The sequence below is a fragment of the Cupressus sempervirens genome, chromosome 10 (assembly GCF_028749045.1).
Source record: "Cupressus sempervirens isolate cs-2001-9-10 chromosome 10, ASM2874904v1, whole genome shotgun sequence".
NCBI lineage: Eukaryota > Viridiplantae > Streptophyta > Pinopsida > Cupressales > Cupressaceae > Cupressus > Cupressus sempervirens.
In genome coordinates, this window is record NC_143127.1 from 704845078 (window position 1) to 704863661 (window position 18584).

Here is an 18584-nt window from a genome sequence, read left to right on the forward strand (position 1 = left end):
TTCATTTGATTGTAATCCTATACATACTATGAAGTTCATTTGCCTTGATCTTTTCCTTTATGGTTGATAATGTTCTTACAGGAAAAGAAAGTTGATACTTTAAACATGTTTCTAGATATTATGCAGAATCAACCTAATGATAGTATCTCAATAGACCCTGTTGATCAAGATGGATAAAATGAGGCTCTCATCTTTGATGATTAAAATTATGAGTCTTTTACATTAAGAGGGAGTATGACACTTCTTCGAAGGCAATTCAAGAGCTGAGAAGACTGATACTCAGAGGGAGTTTAGAAATACATGTGTATGACTTTGTGATTTTGATGGGCCTACTTCTATGTACATCATGAGGAAGTATTGACTTATCACCTGAAGGTTGAAAAGATTAAGATATTCAAAGGAAGTTCAAAAGTTGTTATGAGTAACAAAATGTTTTTAATGGGCCACACCTTGTGAACATCACAAGAAAATGAAAAGATCCTTAAATAACTTGCATGATCATACACTAGGTACTGAGTACTTGAAATTGTTCGATGATATAAAAGTTGGAATTTCACATTGTGGTGGGTAAATTTAATAAACAATGTTCAAATTCCCACTTGAAACCATCTTTAGAGAGGAGATTTAATGATTTGACATTTATGGGTTGTCATAGAAAGATAAGTAATTCTTACTCTTGAATATTACAGTTATCTACTTACTATAGTCTCTCTCTTTTTCAGTTATAAACTTATACGTACTATAAGAGTTAAATTGCATTGATCTTTCCCTTTACATCTACAGAGGTTCTTGCAGAAAAGGAAAGTTGGTACATTTGCTACCAGGATTATTGTGCAGGCTATGGAAGTGAACATCTTTTATGATTAAGATTATGAAGAGGAAATTTGACATTGCTTCAGATTAAGAGGGAGAAATTAAGAACATGATTCTGTCAAATTTTTATTCAGAGGAGTAGATCATATCACTTCAGAGGTAAACTTGACATGATTAATAATTATTGTTTCTTATGCACTTATTGACTAACATCATATGGTTGATGTTTATATGCATACAATGATAAATCTTCTCTTGTAGAAAATGCTCCATGACTTAATGTCATGTGACCTTGTGATACTGGTGCATTTATCACAAGGATGAGTTAGATTAGTACAGATGAGCAAAGTGCTGATATTTTTACCAAGCCTCTTGCAAAGTTGAAATTGTGTACTTTAGAGATAAAATTGATATAACCTTGGTGTAAATACATTTATTAAACTATATATTCATGAATATAATATTATTTTTTTCTTGCAAGCTTGTATTGTGAAAAGTGACGACTTTTCTTGTGAAAGATGACGACCTTTCGTGTGTTCTGATCCTATTATAAAGCGATGACTTTATTTTAGTTGATCTATCTTCAAACAATGGTTGAATTTGGTGTTATTTTTGTTCTTTGGGCCAGATTTTTCCGGACACATTGATAACCTTCATGGGTCTTTTGGGCGATAGCAGGACATCATGAAAATCCATTGTTTTGAAAGTTTGCGTTATCTTTGTTCTTTGGGCTGGATTTTGCCAGACACATTGATAACCTTCATGGGTCTTTTGGGCGATAGCTAGACACCATGAAAATCCATTATGTTTTTTTTCTTCTTTCTCTCTCTTATTTCAAAACATAATGATGATTACACCTTATTGTGTAAGTTAAACTTGTTTCAATTTCCCTTACTAAAGAGGGAGTGTTAAGAAGTTAGCTTGTGTTAAATTGAATCTATATTGTTTATGTCTATCCTCAAGTTAATATTACATAACTGATTCATTAATTGTGTGTGTGTGTGTATATATATATATATATATATATATATAATATTATAATATTATACTTATACATATATACTTAAGATTATATTAAGAATCTACGTAATGTAATCAGTTTGTATGTAATCAAATTGCCGATAGCACATTATGTTAAATTGTAGATCAGTTAGATTGATATAATCATGAGATTCATCAGAAATGGTAAATCATCATTAGATATATATTCTTTATATATATATATATATATATATATATGGTTAGTTATATTAAATATACTAACCAATGATGATTAACTATAGAGACATGTCTCCTCCTCATATTTATATGAGAAGCAAATCCGCAATTGGAACATATCAATAACAATGGCAATATTATTACATTTGCAGAAATCTTGAAAAAATAACAGGATTCTTCTTGTGATGAATTTATTTGTGAACATAATGCTGTCCCATTTGCATTACATAGAGAGTGCATGATACTAGCCATAAAAGAAATTAAGCATGAAAATGATTTTGCATCAGCAGTTGTAAACAAATCAGAAAATCTAATCTGTGACAGTCCTTACCCCTTTGATGAATTTGAACTAAAGCCTTTATCATTGCATGATTTGAAGGAAAAATCGCTGGTTACATAGGAGGGGCTTGTACAAGTTTTAGCAAGGCTAGAGGAGTCTCGCGAATACATTGAAGACTTTATATGGCAAACTCAAATGGAAGAGAGGTAAGAAGGAAATATGTGTGGGATCACTAGCACTTGCACACAATCAAAGAAGCTTTTGAAAGGTTAAAATCATATTATTTACTGTTGAAAGTTTAGCATCAGTCAAAGTAATATTGAGTATCTGAATCTATTATGCTCTGGTATATATATATATATATATATATATATATATATATACATGTATATGTATGTATATATATATATATATATATATATATATATATATATATATATATATATATGTACACATATGATAATATGCATGCGTATATATGTACAGATATGTATGTATACAAGTTACACAAGACATGATTCAGATTGGGCCTTTCTTACTGCTGGTACCGATTCACACCGGGTTACTTTCATTATTGATATTATAACATTGTTATCTCCGATCAGGGATCAGGCTCCAATTATATTGCCATTGATATACATATTGTTATCGAACATGTTTTCATTGCGCATGATTAATCGCCGGTTGTTTATACTGACTAATGGTTGTGACAACGTAGGGTCATGACCTTACGGGGCCATAACCCTTCACCTTATATAAGTATTTGCTCTCATCGGTGGACGAGGAAATATCAATACATAACATACTTGCAATCCCAGTATTGACAGAGTAATATTGTAGATTATCAAACACATTCTTTTCAGCATTCAGTATTCCGGACAAAGCACATTGCAGCATTCTGAAGGTACACTCCTACTACACACAAACAAGAAGAATTAACTAAAGTTTGATATAATCTGATATTCTTTCTATCAGAGATCCTATAAAAATAACAGTTACAATGGTTTTGGGATAAGGATTTCACTATCAAGTTTGCAGGAAGATAAGGAAAAAGAGGTAGATGAGCTTTATCTTCAGCTAAGTATGGCACACCACTCTTTATATCAGGCTGAAATCAGTCTAATTTCACAACCACTCACAAAGAAGATGATACCAATGATAGAAGGGATCCACATCCTTGGTGAGAATGAAGGTTGATATGGTATTTTCACTATTCCTTATCCTAGTGAGACATTCTTTGCTGAAGAAGACTGTAAAGGCCAACAAAATTTCAATGACATGAATTATAATTTTTATATCAGCAACTATGCATCATCATGATGACAATGTTGATTCAAGAGATATAAGTTCTGAAGTTTCCAATGGTGTTGTTCATTTCATTAATGGAGATGTTGATTTGACCCATGATACTTATGGTGATGTTGATAATTCAAAATTGTTCTTAACATGTACTGATGGTTATCGAGGTTATCTAGAGATTTATCATCGAATCTTAGTGAGATGGCAGCTATTCACTTATTTGTTTCTGACAATTTTGACATTTTGAATGCTGATCCAATTAATGATAACGTCATCTTGATATATGATGAATTGGCTTCCTTCCATATGGGCAGTTTGTTTGGCATCTACTTCTTCAACTAGCTGATTTAGGATGATGATCGGTTGATAGATGCCAATTTGTACACACATGATTGTGCTAACAGATTGATTTGGGATCTAGGAGTTGATAGGATGTCCATTTTGCGCTAGTTGGACTATGTTGAGTTGCTTCACTATCTGAGAGTTTACATAGTTGTGTTTAGAGTAGCATAACTGGTTGAAGCCGCAATATCTCTCCGAATGACATGGGATCCAAATATCATAGTGACAGATTGATTGCATTCTTATTTTTGGTATCACAACATGGCAGGTTCTAACTTCAGAGTTACTATTGAGAACTTAATGCATAATTATTAATGTCAATTAAATATTAAAGAAGGGGTTAATAAGAGACGAATTGTCAAAAGGACAAGGACAAGATTAGGGAAGCTAAAGAGTCAATAGGGTGGGTCCTTAAAAGACGGAGGAGTTTATTTTGGTAATGCTTGGTTTATCATTTTGGCTCTAGGTTCTTGGGTTTCTCTTGGAGAAACATTGGGAGAGATTACAACTTTCTATTAGACCTGAGGACGAAAAACTTCAGGCAATTTTTGGTGGATTGGACGTAGACCCGATTCATCATTTCAATAGATTTAAGACAGCATTCACATTGAGCTTACAAGTTCTTTCTTAGTTTTCCATTTGACTTTGTAATTGTAATTAAGATTGGATTTTAGATATATCTGGTTATTGCATTGGTCATGTATAACGCAATAAGTATTTTGAGGTAGTTTAATGAGCATCGATTGGTTCATTTGCTGGTTGATTTTACATTAAATATTTGCTTATATTCTCAAAATTTTTGTTAGAGAAATTGGAGAAAATATCCATAAGGGGTATTAAACAAAAAAATCCACAGACCCAATTAAATAAAAAACGATACTAAAGATGCAAAGAACAACATGCATACAATGACTAAAGACGTACAAAATTGTGTGGGAAGAAAAAATGCGACTTTGATGTTGTGAGCTATATATTGAAATTAAGATAATACTTATGTATTGTGAGAAGATATTTATGATAATATTTGAAATAATATTATATGAAGAGACGTGTCATGCAAAGAGGCACACGTTTTGAAATAGGAAGAGACTTGTTTTTGGAAATTGAAGAGACTTTTGATTGTGATGTGAAGTCTCTCAACTCTATATAAAAATGTGTTTACTTTGTGTGATACACACTCACATCAATTGAAAGCATTGTATGCGAACATTTTATTCTCAATAAAAGAGATTTTTTCAGGTGTGGTTGGGTTTTTCCCGTCAAGTGGAAGGCTTTTCCTAGGATAAATGTTGTGTCTTTTGTACTTATTTTTTCTTTTATTTATTGTTGTTTATCATTATTTTACTTGGTACTAGAACTTGGTTAATAACATCAATAAAGGGGACTCATTTGTTCATTAATTCGTACATTTTCTCAGTAGGTGTTGGAATGTTTATAGTTGGAAACAAATGCGCCCATAGTCAATACTTGCAAGAAAACCATTGAAGACAATGGGAAGCTCATATTGGCTAAGGAGGCGAGCAAGCTCAAATGTAAGATCATCCTCATAATTTTGAGCGGCAAAGGCGACACTTTCAAACCAAATTCTGGTCAATCTATCAAGATTGTCGAAAACCATGTGAGTCGGCTGTGCAAAATGTGTGGAGTCTAATTACTGCATGTGGCAATGACGTGATCATATTATGCCCTATAATGAGAAGGGTTTTCAGCTCAAATATGTTTACGACACTTATTTTTTAGTGACTTCCAGAGAAGTTACCAAAGTGCCCGAAAGGTTTTGTAGGAGCTTATTGAGAAGGCCAATGCCATAAATTCTTGGATTCGTGCAAATTTTTTTATTTGGCATCCAAGGGGCGAGGTAAATTTATCAATTGCATTTTTTTAGGGACAATTTAGATTCATCACTATTGCTTAATAGGAATTATACATATTAGGGTTCAATGTTGAATCTTTAGTTGTGTTGGAGATAAAACTCCAGTGGAAGCGAACATTACAAATTTGTTGTATGAAATTAGTTCTAAATATGATTGTATTTGATTTGATTTAATTGAGAGAATTGTTATTCATATTTAAGACGATCTAATCAGATAGAATTTTAAGAAGTTTTGAAGGTAGGGTTTAGAGACTTTGTTTCGAACCGAATAAACTTATAGGAACTGATAGACAGGTATTTAATTTTAGATTTGATTCTTCTTCGGGGGATTTGAAGTCATTAATACATGCTAGTTTTAGAGGGAAAATCCAAAGGCCAAAAAAGTCTAGAAAAATGGCTCGAGATGAGGTAGCAGTGGGGTTCTAATTTAACATAGACTAAGAAAAACAAAATTAACCTACTGAATGCTGTGGTAAATAAATCCGAGTCGGTGAACATTTTTGACATTAGCAATAATGGTGTTTTTGAATTAAAAGTTTGCATGGTGTGCAAAACATTTACCTCTACTATTGTAACAATTGTAGATGCTCGCATGATTGCATTTTGTTGATGTTTTGTAGCTTCACTCGGATAAATTGTAGCATATATATATATAAAATTAATTATAAGATTGTAATTATGTTAACGAATAGACATGTCGCATGAAGGGACATGTCTATTCTTTACTCACTTTCTTATATATATAAGAGGTTGCTGCCGTTTGGAAAATATATACCAAAAACATGGTAGTGCAAATACATTTGTAGTAGACCTCTAAAAACTAACATGGTATCAGAGCAGGAACAAACTTGGGCATCATTGATGTATCATAGAAATAGCCTTTATTTATCCGAGAAATATTGTTTTTTTAAAGGGAAATATTCAAATATGACATTCACTAGAGATTGTATTAACAAAGAGTATGAGATTTACTTATATCGTGTCTACACTGACCAAGTTCAATAATGTTTACATGTAGGATCTTTCACAATCAATGCAATGCCTGATAAAGGATTTGTCAACATACTACTCGGATATTCTACAGAAAATATTATATTTTCCATGCCACAGGTGATATCATTATTTGAAAAATACTAAACTGCAGTGGCTATTCTTAACTCAATAGATTAATCAATTCACCCTTTATAGAGGCAGGTAGTAGATTCATACACTTATGAAATTGTTTATATCGAAGGCTACTTGGTTCTTATATTAAGTGACAAAAGATTATAATCGTATCATTAAAAATATGGTGAAAAATTAACTACATAGAAGAAATGACTCCCAGATATCAACAATTATTTCCAAAGCTTAATTGCTATTTGGAGTTTTATGTTCGGAACTTGGATAAGACTAAAGAAGTAGCAATGGTTCAATGATGATTGTCAAGTCAGCCACATCGCTTGTTGATGAAGACACTAACGATGTTTTGACTGTTCATCAAATTAGCAATATCAACCTTTATATTTCAATTCATATTTGATAGACATACTCTGATAATAAAGTCTTAAGGAATGCAAAAGTCTAATAAATGAATTGAGCCACATGGGAATGTGACTGACTAGTGACTACAATAAAATATATAATGAAGGGTGACGTGCTTGTGATATGTTAGGTCACCCAAAAATGGTAGCATGTACAAATGCCATGTGTGCGAGAGTTATTAGTAATATCAAAATCCCATCCTATGTGAACTCCGCTGTATAAAGGGATAAGGGGATGCCGGTTGATAGAAAATACAAACTCATGCCACTTAAATGGATAATAACGGATCCACCTTACACTTTGAGGGGAATCATACAAGAAGCATGTCTTATAAAAACTCGGGCACAAAAATTATGTTGAACCCGATCTATGGAAATATATTTATGAAGAAAAATATGAACTAGCCAACCCTTTAAATGCTTAGAGAAAGCACAGTTGTCATAAGGGGAATTGAAACTCACATCGACACTTAGGTGGAAAATAAAGGGATCGGACTTCACAAATCCTATAAGGTATGAGAAATGTTGTTTTTTTTGTATTCATTTATTATTTTAAGATATTAGTATAAATGATCACCATATATTAAACAAGTATTATTATGATTCTTTGATATTCTTGTTTTGAATAATGAATATGAGTGTCATTTTGAATGAAGTAATTATGTTGTTCTGAAGGAATAATATCACACTATTATCATTATTAGGAATTTATGATTATTTCTAATACTATTATTATCTTTGAGTAATATAGCAGTCACACTCTTATTTTTATTTTTATGCATGTTATAAGAGCTATTTGCCTTGATCTTTTCCTTTGAGAATGTTCTTGCAGGAAAAAGAGGGAGATTGACATTTTAGGCAATCTTGAAAGAGAGGGAGAAAATTGAGGATATGATTCAGTCAACCATTGGTGATCTCAATCATATTGATTTAAGGGGAGTAAACCATGTTGTGATGGAGTCTCCATGATCAATATGTTTTAACAGTCAAGTGGACAATGATTCATGAATATGCCTCATGACTATGTGATTTTAATGGGCCTACCCGTGTGTACATCATGAGGAAGTGACGACTTCCAAATGATGTCACTTGTATTTGCAAAAGTTATTGTAAGGTGATGACCTTACAATAGCTTGTATTATGAGATCAAATAAAGTGAGTAAAAGGTGATTGTCTCGCATCTCAATATTCTGGGAGACCATTACTCAGAGTATTTGGTGAATATCTTTGATGTTCAAGGAGGCCAATACTTTTGATATCATATGTGATATCAAACCTTATTTTGAGCACTTGCTAAATATCTTATGATATTCTGGGAGACCGATACTCGTGATGTCAAATGTGATATCACACCTTATTTGAATACTTGGTGAATATTGGATGTTGATATTCTGGGAGGCCAATACTCTTGATTTTAGATGTGATATCAAAACCTTTTTGAGTACTTGGTGAATATCTTTGATATTCTGGGAGGTTGATACTAGTAATATCAACTGTGATATCAAAATGATAGATATCATCTGATCAAAGATATAATTTTGCCATACCTAATATTACCAATGGTGTAATACATGTCTTGTGTTTATCCTCCCTAGATTAGAGGGAGTGTTGATGTTTTGTAGCTTCACTAGGATAAATTGTAGCACACACACACACACACACACACACACACATATATATATATATATATATATATATATTTTATAAGATTGTAATTATTTTAACGAACTCTATTCTTTACTCACTTTCTTATATATATATATATATATATATATATATATATATATATATATATATATATATATATATATAAAAGAGGTCGTTGCCATTTGGAAAATATATACCAAAAACATGGCAATGCAAATCCATTTGTAGCAGACATTTCAAAAAACACATTTCACAAGCATCTAACTCAAAAGGCATGGTAAATTGCAAAAGAAATAAAAAACACTTAAAGAAACACTAGCAGCTATTCAAATCATCCAAACAACTAGTTCATACAATCCTAATGGCTCTTTGTGGCATGATGATGTCTCTAATCATACTATTGGACATGAAAGTCAAGATAGGTACCGTCTGAAGAAAACAAAAAACAAGGGAGAGGCAGAGTAGAGACAGGTTAGGTATATGTTTTTTAATCTCCAACATGACTTCCAACTCCCATCATGGAATTTCCCAACGTGATCGCATCATGGACTTTCTCTACACGATGTTATAACACAAACTGAGAAAAACAAAAATGACCTATCGAGTGTTGTAAGAAATAAATCTGAGTCAGTGAACGTTTTTGACATTAGCAATAATGATGTTTTTGAATTGAAAGTTTGCATGGTGTGCAAAACATTTACCTCTACTACTGTAACAATTGTAAATGCTCGCATGATTGCTTTTTACGAGCATCTAACACATAAAAGGCATGGTAAATTGCAAAGATAGAAGCCAAAGACACTTAAAGAAACACTAGTGGCTATTCAAATCACCCAAACAACTAGTCCATACCATCCTAATGGCTTTCTGTTGCATGGGGATGTCTACAATCATACTGTTGGACATGAAAGTCAAGAGAGCTACCATCTGAAAGAAAAGGAAAAACAAGGGAGAGACAGAGTAGAGTCAGGTTAGGTATACAACTTCCAACCTCTAACATGACTTCCAACTCTCATCATGGAATCTCCCAATGTGATGACATCATGGACTTTCTCTACATGATGTTCACTTTGAATAGCTCATAAGTGAAATAGTTATCAGGTTGTCGTTACAACTTATTAATTTCATGTAAATAATAACTCATTAAATCATAGTTGAAACTCTTTTCCAACAAGAGTTTCAAAATCACAAACATTAGAAGCATGTATAAGAAAGGCAGGGATACTAAAAGGATTCTCTCACAGCCAAGATCAACTCCCTCTAAAGCTAAACATCTCCCTCTAAAGATCATTGTTGTTGCATCTTGCAACCAATAGAGATTAAATTTACATCAACTTATCGTATAGATCAATCAAGATATAGTATCCTCCCGCTGAGCTTGAACATCTTCCTATAACATCAAGGCAACATCTTCAACTCATTACTTCTTGTTGCATCCCGATTCAGCAACCAAGAGAGTTAACCTATCATTAATATCAAAGGCATACTATTTCTAGTTATATAAAATTCATGAGCTATGCAAACTAGAATACTTATCTCCTTAGTGATGTAAGTCTTAAAGTCCAACAAAACTAAAGCATATAAATAATATTAAAAATCAATTATCCATCAATAAAGCATATGCATTTATTGCTGCAAATGCACAAAATAAGAGAGATAAGTTTCCACATCAATCATTGCAAATAGAATTTATCAAACCATATCAATGCATAGCGGATAACACAACTTCACTCTAAGAAGGCTGATATCATTAGCTTAGGGAGAGAAATATTCTTAAAAAATATTCCACCAAAAACAAAAGAATTCCAACTAAATAATATATGCAAGCTTCTTAAGCTTAGATTATGAACAAATAAATGCTTGGCTTGCTAATGAATTGTCTGTCAAAACAGATCACTCTTGTTGCATGCCTACATCCTTGAAATTTTAAGTATGCATTTGATTGGCTAAAATAATCATGATGACTAGATACCATACTTTTGCAATTAAAGTGGCTGTCCATGAATCCAACGAGACCCAACAAGAATGTTCAATAGAAGCACACATGAGACGATAAAACTAAAAGAATGTTGCTAGAGCCGAGGAGCATGCATGTTAAAGTACAGGTAAAGCGCTTTAGTGGAGCCCATGATCGAGGATACAAAACTTCAATAAAAACATGAATTTGTAAACCATGTGAACAAAAAAAAAAAAGAACACTTAGCGGTTACACACAAGAATGTTCATAGTGGACAACATCTTCAATTCATTCACCAACTCGCACCTGAGAGAAGACTTTTAATAATGTTGAGTTAACATCTTCCACACCGGATATGCGTATCACTAAGACACGAAGGATAATCACATCGACAAAAATAAATTTAAGATATCGACAAAAAATTGGCAAAGACGTGTAATAACCCCAACAGGTTGTAATTTCTTCAAACACCAAAATCTTCTCTAGTTCAGTTGTTCGGCATTTTGTCAAACACCTTGCAAGCAAGTTCTGATACCAATGTAATATCCTCTTATAAGGAACTAATATGCAAGTGCAATTCTTTTGGTATTTTCAATGCAAATACATGGAAACTAGATATGAAATGCAAAACAATTGACATACAATAATGACTACAGTAATGCCAAAATTTGTTTCTGAATTATCACAGCAAAATCAAATGCTTATGAAGTACAATGATAACTACTAATAGTTACAAGAGGAACTTGATAATAGTGATGCCCAAGAATGGAAATGAATCAAATGTAGATACTGCAATGCGGCATCGTGCATGCGTATTGTAGCAGCCAAAATCTATTCTCCAATTTAAGCACAAATAGAACTCTTGAATTGAAGCTCTCTTGAATACCAAATTCAATGGATATTTCACCACCTCAAATGGTTGCAACACTGAAGAGTTGACATTCTCCAATGGTTGACTGAAATTGGAAACCTTAGTTTCTTCTCCCAACTTAACATTAAATGCAATTCAAAATAATCGGATACAATAATCGGATGATAAATAATGAAAGCTCTCACCTCTATTTATACTTTTCGTTCACCCTTCTAGAAGTAAATGAAATATTTAATAATTGCATTCTCTAGAAGTTTCTCCCTTTCCAATAATTAATGTGCTTTTAGGAAATTAAATTAATAGAAGTTTCTTCCTTCCAATAATTAATGCACTTGCTAGAAGCTTCTCTCTTGCAATTCAAAAATTAATTGTGCTTCTAGAAAATTAAATTACTAGAAGTTTCCCTCTTCCAATAATTAATGCACTCTCAATTAATTAAATTAATTAAATATAAAGTTACTTTTTTATTTTAATTTATTTAATGACTTTATAAGAAATTAATTTAATCAATTTCTCTTTATTTCTCCACTTAGCCTTTGGAGAATGTCAAGGCTAAGAACTCCATTGTGATGCTAAAAAGATGGGGACATTACAACATGTGTACATCCGCTTGTTCTGGGAGATGAAATCAATTAGTGGGATTCCAAGCGCTCCAACCGTTTCAATCCATCTCGGACCTCTAATAGTAGACACCTCAGTTGTTGGTAAATATTTGATAAGCTTTCGCCCAACATTCGCAAAATTACAGAAGATCTTTTGGATTCCAGAGATTAAAATTAACAATAGTTTCCTTCTATGGAAAGTTTATATCATATTGCAGATAAGAAAATTGACAAACTTCATATAGATTGCCAATTGAAATGAAATAAGAAAATGAATGGTCAATAATGGATAAAGAAAGTAACACCTTCTATCGTTTCTTTCACAACCATCCACTTAACCCCATCTCATCAACTAAACAATCTTGATGGAATTCTCGTCATATTCCCAATGCTTTGTCTGCTCTTTCTGTTATTAACTAGCTTGTCCATTGTTTATTCTTTTCTTTGATTGATCTAAAGCGGGATTCTAAGGATTTCCACATAGTTCCAATTTTTTGAAAAAATACTCTGCACAATCCAATCGGGCACTTCTTCTTGAACAAGTTTTCAAAAAATGAGACTTTGCTCTGAATACTAGAATTCCATACTCCATGCTCAAGCAATTGTATGATGAAAGATTTGAGAAATGACTAATGAGTTCGTAGGATTCCTCTGCTCCATTTGGCAGATACACAAAGCCTGTGCATAGGCGGAAACTAATTATCTCCATCTTGGAAACCATGCTCCTCATATTTTACATATTCGAGAATGAAGAGCATTAAAGATTGGAGAGACGCCAAGAACCGGCTTGGGAGTAACATAAATGCAATAATAGAATGGACTGATTTGATGCCTCCATATGGATACAAGAGTATGAATAGTAACAAAGTCCCCCAAAAAAATCTCTGCAAACTTTCATGAGATGTTATAAACCTAGCCTTAATACTATGTTGAGAGTTAATCCTATAAATCATTGATACACAACAATAATGAAAAATAAAAATAGATATAGGGGACACAACTATACCCTAGGAAATCTTGTGTTCCACGGAGTTTTTGGGACGCAAACGTTTTAGGGGTTGGGGATGTGTTTCAGTTACAGGTACGGATCAAAGCCAAAATCTAGGGGATGAGATGTAAGGGGACAACTATTAAAAGATAGAACTTTTATATATATAGAGAGAATTCAAATATTCATCTCATAACATTGATAAATCATTCACCATAGACATTTTAGAAGCTCAAGACTTAGTGAATTAACAAAATTCAAATACTTTCATTATCAAAATATGGTGTACATATAGTGAAAATGCCCAAAGGTGCTAAAATACTTAACGGTAAATACTAAACAAGAACATAGAAGTACAACTCCATAATCAGCTGTTCATAATAATATTAAAATGTAAATACAATAACTAGACTACTAAACGATATATACATAGGAGATCACAATAATATATAGCTGTAGATGGTATGTCTAAGCAGTAGATGGTATGTCTAAGAGTGTAAATCAAGTAAATTTGATGCCATAATTTCCTCTCTCAACTATTGTTTAGTGTTCACTCTTTGACTAGTTGCTCCACTTGCTGCTCTTGTCCTTTGCAAATGTGTTTTTTTTTTTTTTTGGTTATTTTATGCTTGGACTAGGTTTTGGTATATTGGGTGTCTTTGGGGACAAGCCAACCTTGTTTTCAAATTAAAAAATGTCTTATTTTTAACATTGACAGTGCAAAAATAGCTTGAGCCATAGGGGACAGCTAGAAGTCCCCAACACAGGTAGGGGACTTCTTCGTCCCCTAGCTGTACTAGAAACTTCTAGTCGTCCACTAGTACCTTGCTGCTCTCAAAGTGCCGTTTTGGAAAAATCCCCTTTTTTCAGGAAAAAGGAAATGAATCTGGGGATGGGGAATCCTTGTCCTTGCGTCCTCGTTTTGTCCTTAGTACAGGTACAAGCCAAAAGAAGGGTGGGGATGCGTCGTCATGGAGTGCTGAGGAAAACCCTTTTAGAATGAAGGGAAAAACCCAACCACATAACAAAAGATCACTTTATTGATAGTAAAATAATCAAGTGTACAATGCCTTTTGCTTATGATATATATAACATAAAGAGAGACTCTTCACATTCGAACCGAAGGTCTCTTCAATTTCCAATACAACTCTTCGTATTTCCATGCCTTAACGCATGTTGTATGACACATGTCTTTATATTTAATATTACAATTTATCATACATGTCCTTTTCAGCTGAAGATGACCATAACAATATTAATGCCCACTGATAATGATCTTTATCTCAGTTACAATCTCCAACACGTTAAAGAAACATTACATTATTCAATAAGGTACACAAATGCACGTCATGAACCAATACACATCATGAACTATATGCATGAAAACACATGAGGCATACAAAATACCAAAGAAACGTGAATAGGAATTGGATCGGAATCGGCAAGGCCGAATCGAATTGTGAATCGGCGATGAATCGGCAAATTTGAAAAAACCCTTTAAATTTAAAGATTTTAACAATTTAAAACTTATTTCATGCACCCTTTATTGAATATAACTTAAGCACACTATAACATCATCAAATAGAAGTTAAAACTTAACATACATAAACATGGAACATAAAATCCATCACATACGTAACTATGTTATCTAAAATGTAAATTGTAGGCTAGCTGAAGTAAATAGAAATCAAATGATCATAATGATTTAAATCATAGAATGTATGTAAGATGATCCATAAGACATCAAATCATAAATTTATGTAAGAATCTAAGATGAAGATCCATGAAAGTTTGAAACATATGTCTATCAATGATTCAGTATCAATATCTGTAAACAAAATATAAAAACAAGGCTCCAGCTCAAGCCTCAGGCTCATAGTCATCATCATCCTCAACATCATCCTCAAGCTCGGCTACAGCCTCAGCCTCAGCCTCTAAGTATCCAGTCTGCCTAGTAGCAAGGCGTCTAATGTAGGTCCTAGAGGACTGTCGAGCCATATCTCCCGCATATAAGATGGGCTCACGAATGTCGCTAGGGCTTGTGTCTGTGCGTGTACGTGTGCGTTTGCCAATGCCTGAAGAACGTGCTCTAGCTGCCTCAGCCTCTATATCCATCTGGTCAATCCACGCACGGTCTTCCTCAGTGAAGACTGGATCTACAACCTCTGTGAGCGACTCTGATTCTGGATCAATCTCCTCCAGAATAATCGGAGAGGAGTCAGTGCCCAAAATCTGTCTGATCCTAAGACGAAGGTTGTAATGAACGAAGACAAGATCATTCAACCTCTGCACTGTCAACCTGTTTCTCCTCTTCGAGTGGATGTGCTCGAACATGGACCAACTGTGCTCACATCCAGAAGCGTTGCTTGGCTGACTCAGAATATGAATGGCAATTTTTTGAAGTTTTGGGGTTGTGGCCCCAAACATTTGCCACCATCTATCTGAAATAAGGGAAAATAAAAATAATTAGTCTCATTTACAAATTACAAATTACAAGTTAACTCTAAAATTACATAATCAACTTTAAGTTTAGAATCTAGATTCATGAACATTGAATATATTATTTAATTTTTACTTGGCTGTATTGTTTCCCGAGCATCTATGGCTACCCTGCTAGAGAAAAGTGGCCCTTCTTTATTATTGAACTTATCAAGCTCAATAATTGCAGCACTGCTATCCTCATCAGTACTCAACCTTTGGATCACTGTATATAATCCGGTGAGAACCTCCTCATCCGCCTTGAAGTCAGGACAGAAACGAAATGCCGAATTCAAAAAGTAAGCTGCTGCATGGATGGGTCTGTGGAGCTGATTCTGCCATCTCCTATCAATGATGTCCCAAATAGGGGCATACTTCTGCTGCACTCCTGCATACTGAGCTCTAATGGCCTCCTTGGCCCTATCCATGCCCTCATATATGTAGCCCATAGAGGGCTTCTCCCCATCAGCAGTTCGTAGGAGAGATACAAGAGGCTCAGTGGCCTACATATAAAGTAAAACAAAAATTTGAGTCAAAACTTAAACATAGAATAATTCAATAATATAACTTAAGGTAAAACTAAATCATTAAACAATTAGCATAGTAAACTGTAAAATATTAAATGTTAAATTGCAATAAAATTACCTTAAGGATTTCTCTAGCAGGTTTCCAAAAACCATCATCATCAAATATGCAATCCACCACATCTATCCCTGCAGTGGTCGTAGCATAGGAAGATGAAATCCACTCCCGCCCAACAAACATGCTCCTCAAATCATCCCTTGATGTCAACAAGGACTGCAAGGTGATGAAATTCGAGGCAAACCTCGTGATCCCTGGACGAGCTAACTCTTTGTCTCCTGTGTACTTCCTCATTGTGCTAAGGACAAATGAATGATTATAAATAAACTTGCATATGTTTTTTGCCCTTTCCACACATGACTTGACCCACTCATGTTTGCCACTTTCCTCCAACATGATAATTAGAAATTCAAATTTCAAACATGTTAGAACTTAGGAAACTTAGAAATTCTAAGTTAGAATTAGAAAAAGTTCAAAATTCAAATAAATTTATTTCAAAACTTAAAAAGTTAAAAGTTTACCTGCAGCAACATAACTTGCCGCATTATCCGTCACCACTTGCACCACATGTTGTTCCCCCACCTCTGCTATAACTTCCTCAATAACCTCACATAAGTATGTGGCGTTTTTTACATGAGCAGAAGCATCAATGGATTTGAGGAATATGGTATATCCTACAAGTAACAAAACAACGAATTATAATTACTATTAGGCTATTAGCAATCAACAAATCAAAATTTGAAATAGTCAATCACGATTCAAAATTATGTATGTAGGAAAGTAGAATGATCAATCACCTCCACAGGATACAAGAAAATTGAGGAGTGTTCTTCCCCTCCTATCTGTCCAACCATCAGTCATGATGGTGCAGCCCTTTTCGATCCACTCCTTTCGGTTGTCCTCAAGCTCATGCCTCATATCCTCAACCATTTCCTCCAGGAGGTATCCACTCAACTCAGCCTCAGTTGGGGCTTTAAACCTCGGACCACAAATGGTAACTGCATCTATCATGTTCTGCCAATAAGGAGTATGTCACAAATAGATAATGATATTGATTAGAAATTTAGATGTCAAAAACTAAAATCATAAAACAAGTAGATATAATTAAAGTTTTACTTTTACTTTTAACTTTAACTTTGAAGATAACAAAGAAAAAAGAATCAATTACCTGGCTGCAATAAATGGAATGTTGCAAAAGTACCAGAATTTGCAAATCTCTTTTCTAGCAGCATCATGAATCTCCTTGTTCAAACCCATGCCCTCAAGGTTGGGAGCCAGGAGTAGTGCGGGGCATAAAGTAACTATCCATTCTGCTTTTCCGCACTCTAGGCCGCAATAGGTTGGTGTTGGACTCTGTCTCAGTATGAGACCGACTACCACTAACACTCACATGAGCACTAGCACTAGGATGAAAAGGAGGCCTAGAAGAACCCTCTCCAACACAACCTACGGATGCGGAAGCTGATGCAGATGCACTTGCAGATGTAGATGTGGTTGCGGATGTGGGAGCACGGGAGCCAATACCTCTTAACCCTTCAAGTTGCATTTTCTTAGTCAACTTGTCTTGTTCAATTTTTTCTAATGCCACTAAACAAGAGTGTTTTGCCTCAGCGGTTTGTTGAGTGCAAACTGTGACATCATGGCTAGGTATGCCAACAATGTGGTATTTCAATCTATAGATACCTCCCGAATTTATTTTTTCTTTGCAAAATATACATTTTGTTTGATATTTGGTTCTCCCAGGAAACTCTTCATTATATTTCCAGCATTCATCTTTTTTACCTATTGTGGAAATTGGAAAATGAAAGCAAAGGGCTGCTGCAATAAAAAAATTCATGTAAAAAATCAAAGTTTGCAACTAATAAACAAAAACTACAAAACAACAAACCCTAGTTTGCAATTTAGTAAAAATAAAAAAATTCAAGATTTGCAAATGAACACTAAAAAAATTTAACAAAAAATGCATACTACACTAACATGCAAAAAAAAAACCAACACTTACCTCTTGCAAATGAGTTGAGGAGTGTTGATATTGACTCCTTAATGCTCTCAATGCAATTTATGACCTCCCCAAATGGACTTCTGATCTCTTTGGTGCTCTTCCTTCTTGT

At 33.9% G+C, this 18584-nt stretch overlaps 2 protein-coding genes across 2 annotated transcripts in view; one reads left to right on the plus strand and one right to left on the minus strand.

Moving 5' to 3' along the window:
* LOC149535770 (DNA binding / DNA-directed RNA polymerase) overlaps positions 1-18584 on the plus strand; it is a 105058-nt gene that overhangs the window by 34849 nt on the left and 51625 nt on the right. The gene's annotated exons all lie outside the window — the stretch shown is intronic.
* LOC149535771 (uncharacterized) lies at positions 3178-16838 on the minus strand. Its single transcript, XM_089803499.1, has 3 exons — positions 16537-16838; positions 16267-16394; positions 3178-3223 (listed from the first exon to the last, which is right to left on the minus strand). The coding sequence occupies exons 1-3, from the start codon at positions 16765-16767 to the stop codon at positions 3178-3180; spliced, it is 405 nt and encodes a 134-aa protein (XP_089659625.1). The 5' UTR covers positions 16768-16838.

What these genes read in the sequence shown, in the direction of transcription:
- LOC149535771 (XM_089803499.1), bottom strand. Translation starts at nt 16,767, where the DNA reads ATGAGGAAGTACACAGGAGACAAAGAGTTAGCTCGTCCAGGGATCACG. An exon ending in CTGCTAGAGAAATCCTTAAG is followed by an intron (nt 16,395 to 16,536) that starts GTAATTTTATTG and finishes CTTTATATGTAG; the next exon opens with GCCACTGAGCCTCTTGTATC. An exon ending in TATGCAGGAGTGCAGCAGAA is followed by an intron (nt 3,224 to 16,266) that starts GTATGCCCCTAT and finishes TGTGTGTAGTAG; the next exon opens with GAGTGTACCTTCAGAATGCT.